The sequence below is a fragment of the Plodia interpunctella genome, chromosome 4, assembly GCF_027563975.2.
Source record: "Plodia interpunctella isolate USDA-ARS_2022_Savannah chromosome 4, ilPloInte3.2, whole genome shotgun sequence".
Lineage (NCBI taxonomy): Eukaryota > Metazoa > Arthropoda > Insecta > Lepidoptera > Pyralidae > Plodia > Plodia interpunctella.
This window is the reverse complement of record NC_071297.1, coordinates 4,154,130-4,169,588: the sequence shown is the minus strand read 5'-3', so window position 1 is coordinate 4,169,588 and position 15,459 is coordinate 4,154,130. Positions and strand designations below refer to the sequence as shown.

The 15,459-nt window shown below is 37.0% G+C and overlaps 2 protein-coding genes across 14 annotated transcripts in view; one reads left to right on the top strand and one right to left on the bottom strand.

Annotated features, from left to right (window-relative positions):
- The window catches only part of LOC128669119 (neurogenic protein mastermind-like), a 120,890-nt gene that overhangs the window by 88,567 nt on the left and 16,864 nt on the right, over nt 1–15,459 (bottom strand). The window lies entirely within an intron of this gene.
- On the top strand, nt 124–14,586 carry LOC128669114 (myosin-3-like). Of its 13 annotated transcripts, none has more exons than XM_064435911.1 (19): nt 124–578; nt 1,216–1,690; nt 4,155–4,252; nt 5,281–5,337; nt 6,219–6,324; nt 6,736–6,848; nt 6,948–7,128; nt 7,595–7,722; nt 7,969–8,078; nt 8,324–8,471; nt 8,778–9,002; nt 9,557–9,856; nt 10,427–10,577; nt 11,368–11,507; nt 11,588–11,706; nt 12,050–12,167; nt 12,724–12,933; nt 13,421–13,516; nt 14,254–14,586. In XM_064435911.1, the coding sequence occupies exons 3-19, from the start codon at nt 4,178–4,180 to the stop codon at nt 14,419–14,421; spliced, it is 2,445 nt and encodes an 814-aa protein (XP_064291981.1). In that variant the 5' UTR covers nt 124–578; nt 1,216–1,690; nt 4,155–4,177; the 3' UTR covers nt 14,422–14,586. The 13 variants fall into 13 exon arrangements, with proteins under 13 accessions (XP_064291981.1, XP_053599595.1, XP_053599596.1 ...); XM_053743618.2 differs by lacking the exons at nt 124–578; nt 1,216–1,690 and adding an exon at nt 2,794–3,141 and having other exon boundaries at nt 9,557–9,672; nt 9,748–9,856; XM_053743616.2 differs by lacking the exons at nt 124–578; nt 1,216–1,690 and adding an exon at nt 2,794–3,141 and having other exon boundaries at nt 9,557–9,672; nt 9,730–9,856.

Below are 15,459 nucleotides of genomic sequence, written 5' to 3'. Positions count from 1 at the left end.
AATTTATTCCGCTCTCTCTACAATTGTATTTTATGTGTGAACTATCATTTGGGATACTATCGCCGTCGCTTATAAAGATTGAACAGATTTGTTAGTCTCTATTTTCTGCATGAAATTTAAAACGAGATTGTTTTATTTGCATTCATATTTTATATTAATGTAAGTACACTGGGATGTTTGATGACACGATCTTGTATTTGTCAGAGTAAGTTTTGCCGAATATCGCCTGCGCCCAACGTAGAGCTCTATCATTAAGGTCACGGCCGGACAGAGTTATTTCAGGCGCGACGCATTCTTGGAACACTATTTTGTAGAGAGACACGAGGAGAGATATCTTTACGAAGAGAGATATCTATTCAGTAGAGATACAAAATTTTATAACATATTAACATAATATTAATAATTCAGAGCAAACCGAACAAGCAAAGTTCGACATGCTCAAGATCCCCATCATAAATTACAACATTTCCAGTAAATATAATGTTATGCCGAGAAGACTAATAATATTACTTGTCGTTTTAAAAATAATATTTCCTGGAAAACGTGTGCTGAAAATAACTTGTGATTCTTCATACAAAGTAAGTGTTAATGTCCCAGACATAAGCTTATTTCTTAACCTAATTTCTTCTATCTTTTGTTTTGTCTTTCCAGTTTTTTTAAACTTTTATTTCTGAGCATGTAGCAATATGGAAAAATACATGATTACAAAGTAACTATGAATGAATATTTTTATATTATCCCAAAACAATATTAGGAACGGCGCTTTTCAGACTTAATACATTGAAATGTAGAGTAATTCCTGGCGGTGAAGATAATTAAGTGTGAGAGCAACTATACATATATTGAAAGGTTAGATAGTGTTGTTTGTTTTGAAATGCAAAAGGTCGAATGTGGAATAGATTTGCACGGGTACAACGACCTAGAATAGTGCAGTCAACAGCACATCAACCTACCCAAATTCATTGCAAACTCGCCACTATTGCCGCGCCGCCGTAAAGGTTCATGCAGGTACTTTTTATCAGAGATCCTACGGGAGCAAAGCCCCGGGGCGCACCTTATAAAATAAATCAAATACTATACTATAATACAGAAGATAACACGACATATATTACCACCAGCGAAGCTGAATACCATAATTAACATGTCAATACGGTCACTTTGTTATGTTTTACAATAACAATAACGGGCGTGTTGTACGCGAGTTTATTGTTACAGCTGAGCCGAGATGAGACATCCACGAATTTTCCGATTGACGCCGACTCAGTCACGCTCTGGAACGAACCGAAGACAATGAGGTTTCGCCAATCATTTAGTACGGCTTATCGTGGAAAATTGCCGTGAAACATCGCGGAACTGATAGTTGCTACTTATTCCCAATATAGGGATTGGATTTATTAATTTTATTTTAATACTGCTACTACGAATTTACATAACCACTTAACTACGTAAAAATATGAAATTCTGTTGCAATGAAATTGAAGATCGAATTAGAATCTTGGCGAAGGTAACCCTAACCATACATGACCAGTTTATAGTTTTCATGTTGCTTCAAATATGCGGAAAATATTTTATTGAATTTACTATTTTATTATTAATCGTTATGGTATGATTTAATTTGAAATATCTGATTGAAAGTGTTCCATAATTTTACGGACGCAATACCGTTAAACAAGAGCACACAAGAGAGTAGGTATGTATGCACTGCGTGTTATGTTATTTGTATGAGTTTACGTTTTTAAACAAAATAGAACACAAACAAATCCTGTTTGATCCATAAATATGTCAATCATCGTCTTGATATATCTTACTTTAAATAGAAAAGGTGCGCTTGCTGATGTTAATTACAAGAACTAAGTACCTATACTGTGATGATCATAAAAGCCTGATCAGATAAAAGGGGCAAATCCGAGAACTCTTGATGTCGTCAAAGATGTAATGTGTGCAAATAGTTTGAAAACTAAGGATGTAGAAAACAGTGCGAAGTGGAGGAGAAAATGTAGAAAAGTTGCCCTTGAAAGTCCAGATTCTGGGCTCTCTTTGACTACAGAAGAAATTAGTAAAGGAAACTCTCAGGTGAGATAAAAGGGTGAGAAAGACTTGGGTCAATATGCAAAGCCGTATAGTTAGCAGAAACTTACGTTATGACACTTTTGTCACAGGAGCTAAAAATCAGATATCTTTGTCTGCCCCCTATTTGAGGATATTGTAGATAGATAATTACTAGATTAATTGCCGGAATTGACCGGGGATTAAACAAAGGCTACCTCGGGCAGAGCTACGCACTACAGCTAGTATCCGATATAATTATTATTACCGATCAATATTACAGTTACAGCGCATTTTACATAAGTATAACTACAGCAAAATCGACGTTGTGCGAAAACCCCTTATCAGTAATATAACGCGCATTATCAGGTGTATATTTTAGGTTGATTTCGCAAATACCTAATACGGAAGAGTTTGTTATCGTAGTACTACGAGTACTTATGTTCTGATATTATTTGGCGGAGATTGGCGGCCATGTGCAAGACCGAGGTCAATTTGAAATCCCTCGTTATTCTTTGTAACTTAGGTATAATTTTATGCTTATATTATTTACTTGAAATATAGTATGTGTGATATTGAAGTACGAGTAAGTGCTCACTTGTCCCGGGTAAAAGGCTGGAGTGTTCGCGCAAGAATGGCATCCATGCTGAATCTCTGTATTTTTTTCTGTTCTCTTTCATGTATTTGTTGCTCTCCATTTATCGCGATTCGCGGATACTTATTATCTGGAACGGCGGCGATGCGGCGATGAAAGTCAACTTTGTAACTACCAGAGATAATATAAAAATATTTTATTTTGATTCAATAAGTCTGTTTCTCAGGATATGATTTTCAATCATAGAGCTGGGTGGCCCGCGTTGGGCCTCCACACTCCGTATACTTCCGTCTAAGTTTGGTCAATATTTTTCATCTATTCTTCATCCTTTTGTCAAGTACCTACATACGTCAAAATTATCAATATTTACAAATTTTAAGTTATTAATTGTTATTAAATTATAAGTAAATTATTTTTAAAAAAAGGGAAAACGTATTGCAAAATGTTGAAATGTGGATTGATGCCGGCTGCAAAACCGCCCCCCGGGCGTTCCTGCATGGGTATGGATATTATTTGTTTCGACACTTCGGATTTATCGGATTTATCATCCCGTGTCACAGGTTTTACAGTAATACTATTATAGCAGCTGATAGCGTGTTGGTCCACGGCAAAAGTTTTTAATAAGGAACTTTTAATCACAAGATAACTTTGTGTCAAAGTCGAGATTTGTTAGTTTTGCAGTGACCAATATTTTGTACCAAGGTTTGCCATAAGTACTTAGACCTTGGTAAAAATGCCGTCTGTCACTCTAATCTATTTCTGCTTCCGAACAGCAGTGCTTGCATTGTTGTATTCCGGTATGAAGCGTGAGAGAGGCAGTGCAATATCACTGTCATACACTATTATAAAGTAAACAACGCGCGTGTGACACCCCTGGTGTATTTGACGTAGACGTTGAGGCTGCGGTGACCACTTACCATCTATGCCTGTTTGCCTGCTTTGTAGTATATATAAATACATATTATCATTAGTATAGATAGTATAGATTTCTCAATGCTTATGCGCCAGGGTCAATCCAAAATTTATCTACCTATGTAAGTATGTTTTTAAAATTTATTTTTATCATATCAGCAAAAAAGGGAGCAAGGTCAAGATAACCACTAAATCTAATTGGAAAAATACTTCACCTTGTCCAGACTTATTATTATATATCTTATGTATTACGCCCGAAGGTAATTGAAAACAATAGTTTGCCCAACTGTCACTGGTCCACCAGTCTTCATCACATGAAGAGACACATTCTTCATAAGGATGATGATGAGGAATTCCGCAAAAAAATACTTATGCTACTTATTCGTGACTCACAGATAAAATATGTTTTAGATTATTTTGCATCGACGTCATATTGGTGCAATCGTTGTCAAGCTTTATTATAGCTTACTGAGCTTTCGGAGCATTCAGAAAGCATTAAATCTTCCCAAGACATTACAGATCGAAATCTAAAATCCAGTTGATTTTACATTTTGGAAGTGTTTGGATGTTAATTTTCTTAATCAATTTGTTTATTGTCCAGGTCCGAGTCAGGATTCACCCGCAATGAAAAAACGCCCGAGAGCTACTTTTAATAAGAGACCTCACTCGGTGTCGCCGAGTATACCTGTCAGACCACGGGTATGTGTCATCATAGGCAAAACCAAATGCATGAAACCTAAGATAGAACAGGCTATTATGACCCCAAGGTATTGACACAAAACAGGCTAGGGCCTAGGTACCCCAGAAAAAAATTGTTGAATTGTGTTTGTGAAAATTTTTAGCGCTGTGAGTTTTTGAAGACTTAGGATCAGTTGCCGCTAACGTTCAGACAAAATGGCGTACTAAAATTAACGTCAAAGTTAGCGGTGCGAGCGTGTAGAGTTTATTATTCCGTTGCAACCCACCCTCAGGATGGATCAGGATGTTCGCAGAAAGTATACGCCATTTTGTCTAAACGTCAGCGGCAGCGCGCCTGTTAAAATCACCGTAAAATTTGAGAGTGCAACTCAAGCTTTAAAAAATCAATCAGGTTAGGTGATGCTATTTTTCACATTTTAATAAGGCCTCACAAATTTCATTGCCTACGGGTGCTGACATTAACCTGGCTCTGATTTATAGATAGGAGAAACCGGGTTGCAGGCACATTCTATTGGAGAATTTTTTATCATACTCATATGTAATGAAATGTATATTTGTAAGAGAAATAAATATGAAAATGAAATAATTGTATGAACAAATAATTGTAAAATAACAGCATTGTTAAACGTTAGCGAAGGATAGTTCCTATGTGATGTAGGTGTCATTATGATAATCGGAATTGTGATGTACACTCGAATAGTACACATAGTTCTAAATGAACTATGAATATAGCGCTTTACTCGAGTAAGAATGTAATAAAATGAACATGAATAGGGATTTTTCATTTTTGCAGCATTTAAAGAACCTACTTCTAAGTCAAATGTATAAATATCTATCTATGTTTCCTGATATGTAATACCTCTTACCTCTTAACAATATTTTTTCTCATAATATGTTCTTGTCGTGATATTAAACCATGTATGTATGTATAGGCCAAAATTCTAGAAAAAATATAGTTAATACTTAATACATTTAATCTTGAAGACTTATGTTAAACATAGTTTATGACTACGAAATTTGCATTTTAGAGCCCTCTGGGAAAGACCATCGGCGATAGAAGATGTCATAGCTTATCTCCATCAATGGTAAATATACATGAGCTACACTTTTATCAATGCTTATCAGCATATGTTGTCGATAAAAGTCCAGTTGTCTATTTGTCTGAGCGCGATAAACCATAAATATCCAGTGTATAAAGTGGTCCATGGGAAAAATAAAATAAAAGTTTCTACTTAAAATATTTGAATTTTACTTTTGACTTTTGGCTGTTGTAAGGAATCTTCTAGTTAAAGTACGGTTACGTACTTATTTGTAGGGAGATTGTAATATTCACTTCTCAAGAACCATTATACAAAATTGTAATAGTGTAGGAACATGCGGTGGCATAGCTACACCAAAGTGCGTCGAGACGACTTAAATATTATCTTCCAATAATTATATTACGATTCTACATCTTGAGGGCCTGGTGACCAATGTCAAAAAGGTCTTTTCAGACATGACTACCTAATTACCCAATGGTTACTCAAACGATTCGGCGCCATTGTTCCATAATCCTACTTATATTATAAATGCGAAAGTTTGTGAGGATCTGTGTGTATGTATGTTTGTTACTATTTCACGCACGTTCTACTCGAACGACTGTTATGCAATAAACGTGTAGAATATAACCTGGAATAATACATAGGGTACCTTTGATCCCGAAATTCCAACGGGAACCAACACCGGTGCACAGCTAGTGAATAATATGGCTGATTCGGTGGCGGTAGAGCGTTACTATCGGAAAATGTAATATTGCATATACTAATGATGTTTAATGAACTTATTCTTAGCATTCGCCTGCCCATATCCCACTTTATGTCGGTGAAGCATGTCAGTCACCTCCACTTCACTTTGTCTGATATTAACCAATCTGTAAAGTTTATTTTAGCCATAAGAAATTAACTGATTAACCTTCTCCTACTCTCAGGAAAAACCAACAATTCAGAAGATGAGTGTGGCTGAGTCAAGTGTGTCTGCTCCAGAGTCCCATGGCGGCGGCAGTATCGTCAGCGACAACAACGACCTCGAGCAAGGTTTATGGGTCAAATAATACTTAGTACTCCTGCGCATCTCACTTGCTTTTCATCGAGTTGACATGACGGCTGTCGCTGAGTTGAGTCTTAAGCATCGTCTACCACACAACCGACCTCAATCATGGCTTCATTGGTCAATAGATTAGTAGAACTTGACTTGTATATTTGCTAGTCTGGGAACTTCGATGCCTGTAGACTAGTAGTATTACTAGTAGTTAAAACTGCCTACTATTTGATTCTTCCTCGATATCCGCCGTCGTCTATGATATCAATATCCCCGTTTATTAATAATACTATTTTGTAGCTTTTGAGATTATTGCGAACTAACGGGGTGATAAATGTTGCGGTGGATGTTGTTTTAAAATAGTTATAATTACGGTAGTGATTGTGATTTATAACATAATTTAATAGCTTCTATTGCAGAAAAGACGTCTGTTCGGGCAATGGCTTCGAAATTAATGCGGTCGATGGCGGGCAAGAAAAGGGATTTCCTCAAACAAAAGAAAACTTTAATCTCTCTCCAGGTAATGATTAGTAAATTACGTATTGCATACTTTTTATTGTTTACTTACAGTCCACTCAGTAGAGAGGACTGTAAGAGGTGTATTTTGCAATTATTACAGAACTCCGTACTAGAACTATATGCTACTCTAAGAGAGATGGAGGTACGCACGGACACCAAAGATGATACCCTGGGCGAGGTCCGCGTGCTATCCGTGACGGGATGGCCGCCACACGACCTGCTACTGCTCGTGCGGGAGGACCTGGACCTGCCCCTCAACCCGGACATCAACGGGATATTCAGTTTGTAGCACTCACAGAAAATACTTATTATACAGTAGTTTAATTTTCACAGCGAGTTCTCAGGGCAAACAAATCTATTACAAAGGAGGACCCGCTATTGGACCGGTCTAGTCGGTCGATCGATGTGGAATAATGGAAAGTCACATTTGATTGACGACGCAACCATTTCAAATTAAAACGTAGGAAAATATAGGGATATAGGTCCGCTTATATTTTTTAATGGCACTGAATGTTTATAATACACTAACAATATAGAACATTTACTTTTTATCGACGTTTTTTCAATTATATTTTTAAAATTCACTTCTAACTCTCGAGGCGAAACAATTTCCATGAGTTGTTCTCGAACGGAAGGAGAGTACGAAGTGCAGAACCCAATTCCGTCTCTATGTGAAATACAAACATACACTACTTTCCTAGTTTAAGATATGAAAAATGTTTTTCTCGACTACTGCTTCTATCTCAGGTCTCCAAATCTTACAACAGTTGAGTGCACAGTTGAATCAAATCCCTGAAGAGGTATTAGGAGTAGGGGCAGAGTTGATGGCCCGACGCATAGAACTTCTAAATTTGATACGAGCTAAGTATCGCAACGTACGTATTGTTGTACCTAATTATTATGTTATACAAATTGTAAATATTATTAATTACCGCAAGATATTAAGCATCGTGCAACAAAAGCAGCATTAGAAAAAAAAAACAATAGGATGATTCAGAGAGTATTTCGAGTGATAGTTTTGTTTATACGTATATAAGGCAATACGTGTAATATCACGCGATTATTGAAGCTTTCATCAGGATATTATTAAACGTAAACGTGTCAAAGATTCTGTATTTCAGAATGCAAAAAATGCGGAATGGGATGCTGAAACTGAAAAACTTCATAGACTATTAGCAGGCATAGCCGAGAATCTGAAATCAAAAGTAAATTACTGTATAGATTTAGCTAAGTAAGTATTTAATATTTCATAAACAAAATTAATAAAGCAACATATTTGCTTCAGTATCTATAAAAGGATGAAATAAAAACAAAGTTAATAATATGCTATTACATAGCCCTTACAAGAGGCTGTTTTCTTGTTTTTCATTTTATTTTTAATTTTCATTGGCTGCCTCATATTTGTTTGAGAGAGAGAGATTCCGATAGTTCGTAAATTGCAAATTGCTATTAATGTTGCTATTCATTCTAATATAGGATCCCATGGCTTGATCGCGAGACTATGATAAAGAAAATAGATCGATTACAAAGGGAGAACTTAGTCCTACAACACAAACTGGAAGATTACACAAAAAAAGACGGCGATGAAGGCAAAGAATGTGTAGCCGAAGGATTAACTTACCATGTAAATATCTTGCTTTCTGTAACTTTCTACCTTGCTGTAATGCTACACTTACTAAATACGAGTATCATCGAAAACCCCCAATGCCAAAGTTAGCCCGTGAAGATGTTGACAGTTTAACATTTTGATGGTGAAAATTTCATCATGTGTTTAATCAGAACAAAACAAAATCTCTGCTATGAAAACAAAAACGGCCTGACCTTTTTCGTAATTGATTTCCTGAATTTATATTTATTACAAAAAAATATTTACAATTCATTTCGTAGAGATAATAAAAAATGTCAGATGCACCTTTTAATCTGACGGCAGAAATGTCAATCTCAGAAGCTGGCTGAGGACCTGGCCAAGGAGCGGAACGCGCGGGAATCGCTGAAGGAAGTGGTGGCTGCTGCTGAGAGCATGCTGCGAGTGGCGCGCGGGCGCATCGCCACGCTGGAGCGCCAGCTCAAGGAAACCCGCGCAGATCTCGACGCTGCGCGCCGCAAACACAAAGACCTCGAGCAACTCGTAAACAGTCCCTCCCAACAGAAGGCAGTGAAGTTACAATCTTCATTGCGATCTGAATCCGATTTGTCGAATTCTAAAATCGCAATTTTTTTTTGTTTTTTTTTTTAATTTTTATTAGAGAAATATATTTCAGATTCTTTGAATTTTGAAGAAAAAATAACACGAAAAAATTGCGTTTTTTAAATTCCGGATTTTATTTCAATATTCAATTTTCCTGTGTTTTTTCTTTGTTTTATATCAGCTTTCTGGAAAACATATGTTTCTTTACAACATTAATATTTCGAACGCAACATTGACATTTTAACGGTAGTCTAAAGGTAAAAACATGGTAAAAAATAGCCTTAACATAAAAAACGGAAAACTCTCAGATGAGATAGAGAGAGATTAATTTTATCAATTTCTAAATATACTTTTATAGGTTCTATATGCGTCTCAGTTTATATAAGGTTGGTCCGAGGAGAGTTAATGGCAAAAATCGCCTAAGAATATAAATAAAGTTTAATGTCTCTAATTAATAAAATGTTTTATATAATCACTACTTTCTTGTTATTTATTTGAATTCGTAAAATATTTCTTTTCAGTATCGTCACCGAGAGACGAGCTACGACGCGCGCTCGAGGAAGTTGATCGAGATGTCGAAGACTGGAGAAATGACGATCGAGACTCTATCTCGCCAGCGGGATGCTCTAGAGCTTAGGTTTCTTAAAATCATTATTGTGACGTTTTTTTATCAACAGTTTTGGAAGTTAAGAAGTTACAAAAACGTTTTAAGGGTGAAGGAACTCCGCGACGCGGGGGATGTCGTGGAGAAGGCGGCCGCGTCGCGGGAGGCTGAGCTGCGCGCGCGCCTCGACTCCTTGACCGCGAAGATGGCTGAACAGGTACCTGGACTTCATCTTCACACTATGTCGTAGCCGATGCCCTGTTGCTTGTAGTATAACAAACAACACACTGTCACGCATATCAAGTTTTAGCGCAATACTGTGTGAGGACATGTCACCGGTATTTTCTCTATAATAAATAATTCAAAATGTAATACTCATTTGTCACTGTACTGTACTGTAACCAAGGGCAGATCTCATCTGAAAGTCAGGTTTATCTGCGCCCGTTAGCCCGTTAGCCCGTTTTACCTAAAACAAACTTTTATTTTGTTAAATATTCGAAGGCCCTAATATTTTTAGGAACACCAGTAAAAAAATACTGTTATAGTGACAATCTTTTCAACGATAGGACAAAAATGAAAATCACACATTTATGACTCGATGATATGATGATCTCGATGAAAAATGATGATCAAAGAAAGGTACCCTATGTCCTCCTCCATACTTCAAAATACATGTGTATACGTAATTTCAAGAATATGGGTTAACTTTTTAACAAACAAACTTAATTTCGCATTTAATAACGTTAGGAAAAGTCAATTAAAATTTTGAAACATTTCAACCTCATAGGAAAAGAACCGAGCAGCGGCCGAGAGTAGGATTCCAGGATATGAAGTTCGTATAAAAGAACTGGAAGAGCAGTTGCAAATATACCGAGAACGGTCAGCAAAGCTGATTGACATAGAAAGGAAACGTTGCGTCGAGTTTTTGCCGTCTATAGGTAAATATTCCATTAAAATAACCAAGTCTGATTGTTTTTTCAAATAAATAAAATTAAAAAAATACATATTGAAAACGTTTACCTATTATATCAATAGTCCATATAAAGTGTGACGCACTGTAATCCACTGCGACAAAACGAACCAACCTATTTATTATCCTCGTATCTACGATATGTACAAAAGTGAACGCGATTACTTTGTCTTATACTCGCGAATAATCTGTCTCTGCGTGCATGCATGGGATACCATTACGTTACGTCTCGCCAGGTTTCCCTTAGAAAAAATCTATGAAACCTGAATGTTTTTATGAAAAATAACAAAGTTGTACATCGAAAAAGCTATATCCATGACGATCGAGATTTATCAATGAAAATTCTTTTTTTCTTGTATTATACAAGATACAGATTTGTTTTTTATGTGTGCACGCCACGCAATTGCTTGAAAGATTTGAATGGAATCCATGTCGATCCCAATCCCCGGGTATTTATTTCTTGTTGTTGATCTATGGGGAATATGGAAATACCTGACCGTAGTATGCAATATTTCCAATAAAAAATCAGGTAAAAGTGAGTAATTTTAAATTCGTGTACGATCAATGTCTTTACAACATTTAAATATTTTATGAGCTAAAAGAGTCGTATTGTAAAGGTAATCTTTTGTTTGAAACTTAATGTTTTGATAAAAAAATAATACCATGAGGTTCAAATATAATATAAAATAAACAATATAGGATGCATTAAATAAGTTAAGCATTAAATTAAGTACGTTATTAATTTTTTTTTTCAACAGAGACGGAGCCTACTGATAGAGAAACAGAGATATGGACTGAACTACAGTTTACTAGAGCAGCCTTAGCTACCACTGAAGAAGAGTTAAAACAAGCTAGAGCCGACAAGGACAGCTTTTTAAATTCATTAAATAAAATTGCGGTTTGTTGTGTGTTATTAATTAAGATATTATTTTTAGTGTTGTTGCGTAATCGTTTGACTTTGGTATATAATTGTTTTAGCAAGTGGATGGAGACGATTCAATCCAAGATAAAATGGGCGCTGAATTAGTCGAGCGAGAAAAGAAAATTGCAAAGTTACAGAACGTGATTGAACAACTAAAAGAAAATGAAAAAACAATGTTAGTTTTACGTTTAGAGATTAATATTGGTATTTAGAAATAATTGAATAACATGTTTTTAAAGAAGATACTGAACAAGTTTTTCGAATAAAGTTGGTGTTGATTTAGTCAGACCAACGGCAGGCGGTGCGGCCTCCTCAAGAAAGCGTTTCTTTTTGTCCTAACGGAATTTTTAATATTTTTATCTGAAACACTACCTGAATAAAATCAGACACCATGTTACTAATAACAAATTCGATAAGAATAAAATAGTCAATGATTTCACAAACTTTCCTTCATTGCCTCAAAACTTGCTAGATTTAGTGCAATCAATAATTATTTATAAATACAATTTAAATTTCAGGAAACAAGACGTCACGCAATATGAGAACCAACTGACGTCACTTAAAATGGAGGTTAAGCGTTTAAGAAATTATAACTGTTACTCTAAAGAAATTCCATTTCAAGAATTACAGACAGAGGTATGACTTGTTTTTAATATTTTTGTATCAGAGGGCGAAGTGCGGACTTGCGTTTCACTTCTCATTGTCGAATCGATTCGAAGTGAGAAGCAGCGAACTAATCATATTGCGGTGTGGTTGTCGTTAACTGCGTTTCACTGCGAGTCGACTAGATGTAAATATCTAAGTCGCACACAGTTCTTATTATTTACTATGTTTGTCAACTCGTGAATGTGTGCTGCCGGTGGGAACTGGTCAGCCCGATTTCTTATTAAAAGCATTTCGTTTGGTTATATATCTATTTTTTTTCATCAGTACTCGATCTCAATCATAATATATTTCCATTTATACCTTTAAATTACATTGTTATATAGCTGTGAAAAAAAATTGTAAGCCCTTCTGGCATGATAGTGACCAACACTGTTTAAATGAGTTTCTTTCGTCATTTCTTCTCAGCAGTGATCGTTCCAAAATGCTAGTAGTTAGTAGCTTTGGTAAATATTATTTAATTTAGAATATGACGTGAAAATGTGCCTATCAAAGTCTAATTTCTGAATAAACGATTTAATTTGATCAGCTGTTAGACATGCACATGCAAGTGGACACCTTATCGCGCGAACGCAATGCCCTGGTGACGGCGGCAGCATCCAGAGCATTGATGCTCGAGAGACACGAGAGGGCGGCGTCCCTGTTCGCCCGCATCCTGAAGGCGCGGCGAGACCTAACGGCTCTGGTCGAGGGAGGGGGCTCCGAGCCATCGTCGTTAGATGACAGTAGTAATGCAGAGGTAGGCCTGATGTTGAATAGATATCTTAGTTCTAGATTGTTAATTAAAAATATATTTATTCATGTCTAGATGTACAGTCTGCCACAGACAAATCTGACCCCCCGCGATTTAAACACCATCTCTTAGGGTGTCAGATTTCTCTGTGGCAGACTGTACACACCATCGTTTTTATCGGAGTTCCGTCTAGAGACGTATATCACATAGCCGTTTTAATATCCTTGCTGTTGGGGCATTGACACTCCTCATGAATGGATAGAGAGGATGGTTCACGACCCACCACGCTGGCCCAACGCACGTTAGTGGATTTAATGACTGCAAAGCAAATATAGCAGAAACAATCCGAAGCACGGCGATTTTCGGTCATCCATCCCATGATCGACCAATGCAAATCTTGCTTTCTCATCGCAAGTTGAGCTCGCGAACCATTACACTTTGTTATGCTAAGTACACACTTTACAACAAGAGCTGTTTTCAAAATGATCTGCAGGTGTCCCGATCCCTGTCGTCAGTGTGTGGGAATGCGGCGGAGACGTGGACGGCCCTCCAGGCCGAGCGAACCCGGGTGCTCCGGCTAGAGAGCGCGGTGAATTTTGCATTTATTTATTAATATATAAAAATATTCTTTATCTAGTGTGGCATAATCCATTAAAATATTTTTTTAATTTTCGCTAAGAAACAAAAGAAATTAATAAAAATGTAAAGTGCGCCATCTTACGTTTTGTGTGTTAGTGTGCGGGGAGAATCGCCTTTGTAGTCTAGTAGTGTGGTGCCTCTTACCAATGTGGTGCCTCTCCTCAAATACATTTATTCACCTACCCTATCACTTGCACGCTGAAGGACCATTACGGCACAGCACAGGGCCACAGATGTTGCGTTATGTCTCGGTGGCGTTGATCATCATCCTCACAAATTTAGTCAACTCGACATGCAAAGAAAAATGGGCAGTGGGCCTTCTTATTGATTAATAAGGAGAATGGACCGTTTGATATCATCCTATTATCCGTGAATGAAAACCCAGAGCCTACCTAGCCAAGACATGATTTACGCAATGCTCGGCACAGATTACAGTACCATGTATGCGGTATACCAACCACCCCTGGCCATGGGCAATCCCTTGCCCTTGCATGCCATCCAGTTATGTAATTTGCCCGTCTGTTCTATCTATTTATAATGTAGATACGTTTATGTAGGCCATGCTTCAGAAGGCTTGCTACTGTAAATGTCAATAATTTTGATCGCTGATGCCGATACAGTGGTACATCCATGAGAATGCTCTCAATGCGTGATATCGCAGTAATATTCCCCATTGAATGTGTTCAGGTGTTGGCCCAAAGTCTGCAATTGGAGCGGGAGGACCGTGTCAGGACGCAGCTAGAACGACGTCGCGCCGTCCTCGAGAGAGAGGTCTTGAGGGCCCACCAGTCCTCCTCAGCTGAGCAGTGCTCGTCGCTCAACGCCAGTCGGAAAAACTTGAACTGGCCATTTTAATGAATAATGCTAGTCGCTAAACTCCTGTCGAATTGGCATTTTACATCAATATGACTACAGTAATTGGTTGCAATTCGATTTTAGTTAGCAATATTATAAAGTAATTAACATTGGCATATACATAAGAGTTTTGTGGTATTTTGTTACGTTAAATAAATACGAAAAAAAAATGTTTTTCTTTTTCATATTTACCTATTTATAACCCCCTACCTATCCAGATCCCTCAGGGTGACAACGACAACTTCCTAAAAAGACAACTTCCGAAATCGACAATTTCCGAGAACGTCTATTCTAAACTCTTCAACTTCCTAAAAAGACAACTTCAAAAAACGATAATTGCAGAGAATTCTAAACTCGTCAATTTCCTAAAATGACAACTTTCGAAAATGACAATTTCCGAAAATATTAATTTCCGAAAATGCCAACTTCCCAAAATGATAAATTTTGAAAATTACAACTTCCGAAAATGACAATTTTCCTAATAATTCCATGCAACTTACTATGGGTGGCAATATGGACGTCGGTATCAAAAGAAATCACGCTTATCGTCGTCGTAATCAGTGGTATATTGGTAAGTATGCGCCCAACTCAAAATACTTGTTCATATTTGTGTCCATCTGCCCCATAATACAAGAGCTTTGTGCGCATACAAAACTGCACTTTGAGATTGAGAAGCGCGTGCTCATAGTTTGTTGTTGGCTTTTAAATAATATGGGCGTTTTTTCATATGGTAATAAAATAATATTCAACAGCGATGAAATGCCATGGGTTATGGAAAAGTTTCCTACGTCCACTAAAATCCATCTTGAATATCCATCGATGGATCTTTTTCAGGATTTTTTGAAAAATAATTTTATTAGAACGAACTGAGCTTGTATGTATAAAGAGAATGGGCTATTTGAAAAACTTTGGTCACCATATCCAAAAGCGTCGCTAGCTAGTATACCTAATGTATGTCATGTTAATAATATCATGCATTCGCGTAGGCGGAATCTGTGAATTCGGCGTTAGTGTGTAGCTGGCTGGCCGTGCTTATGC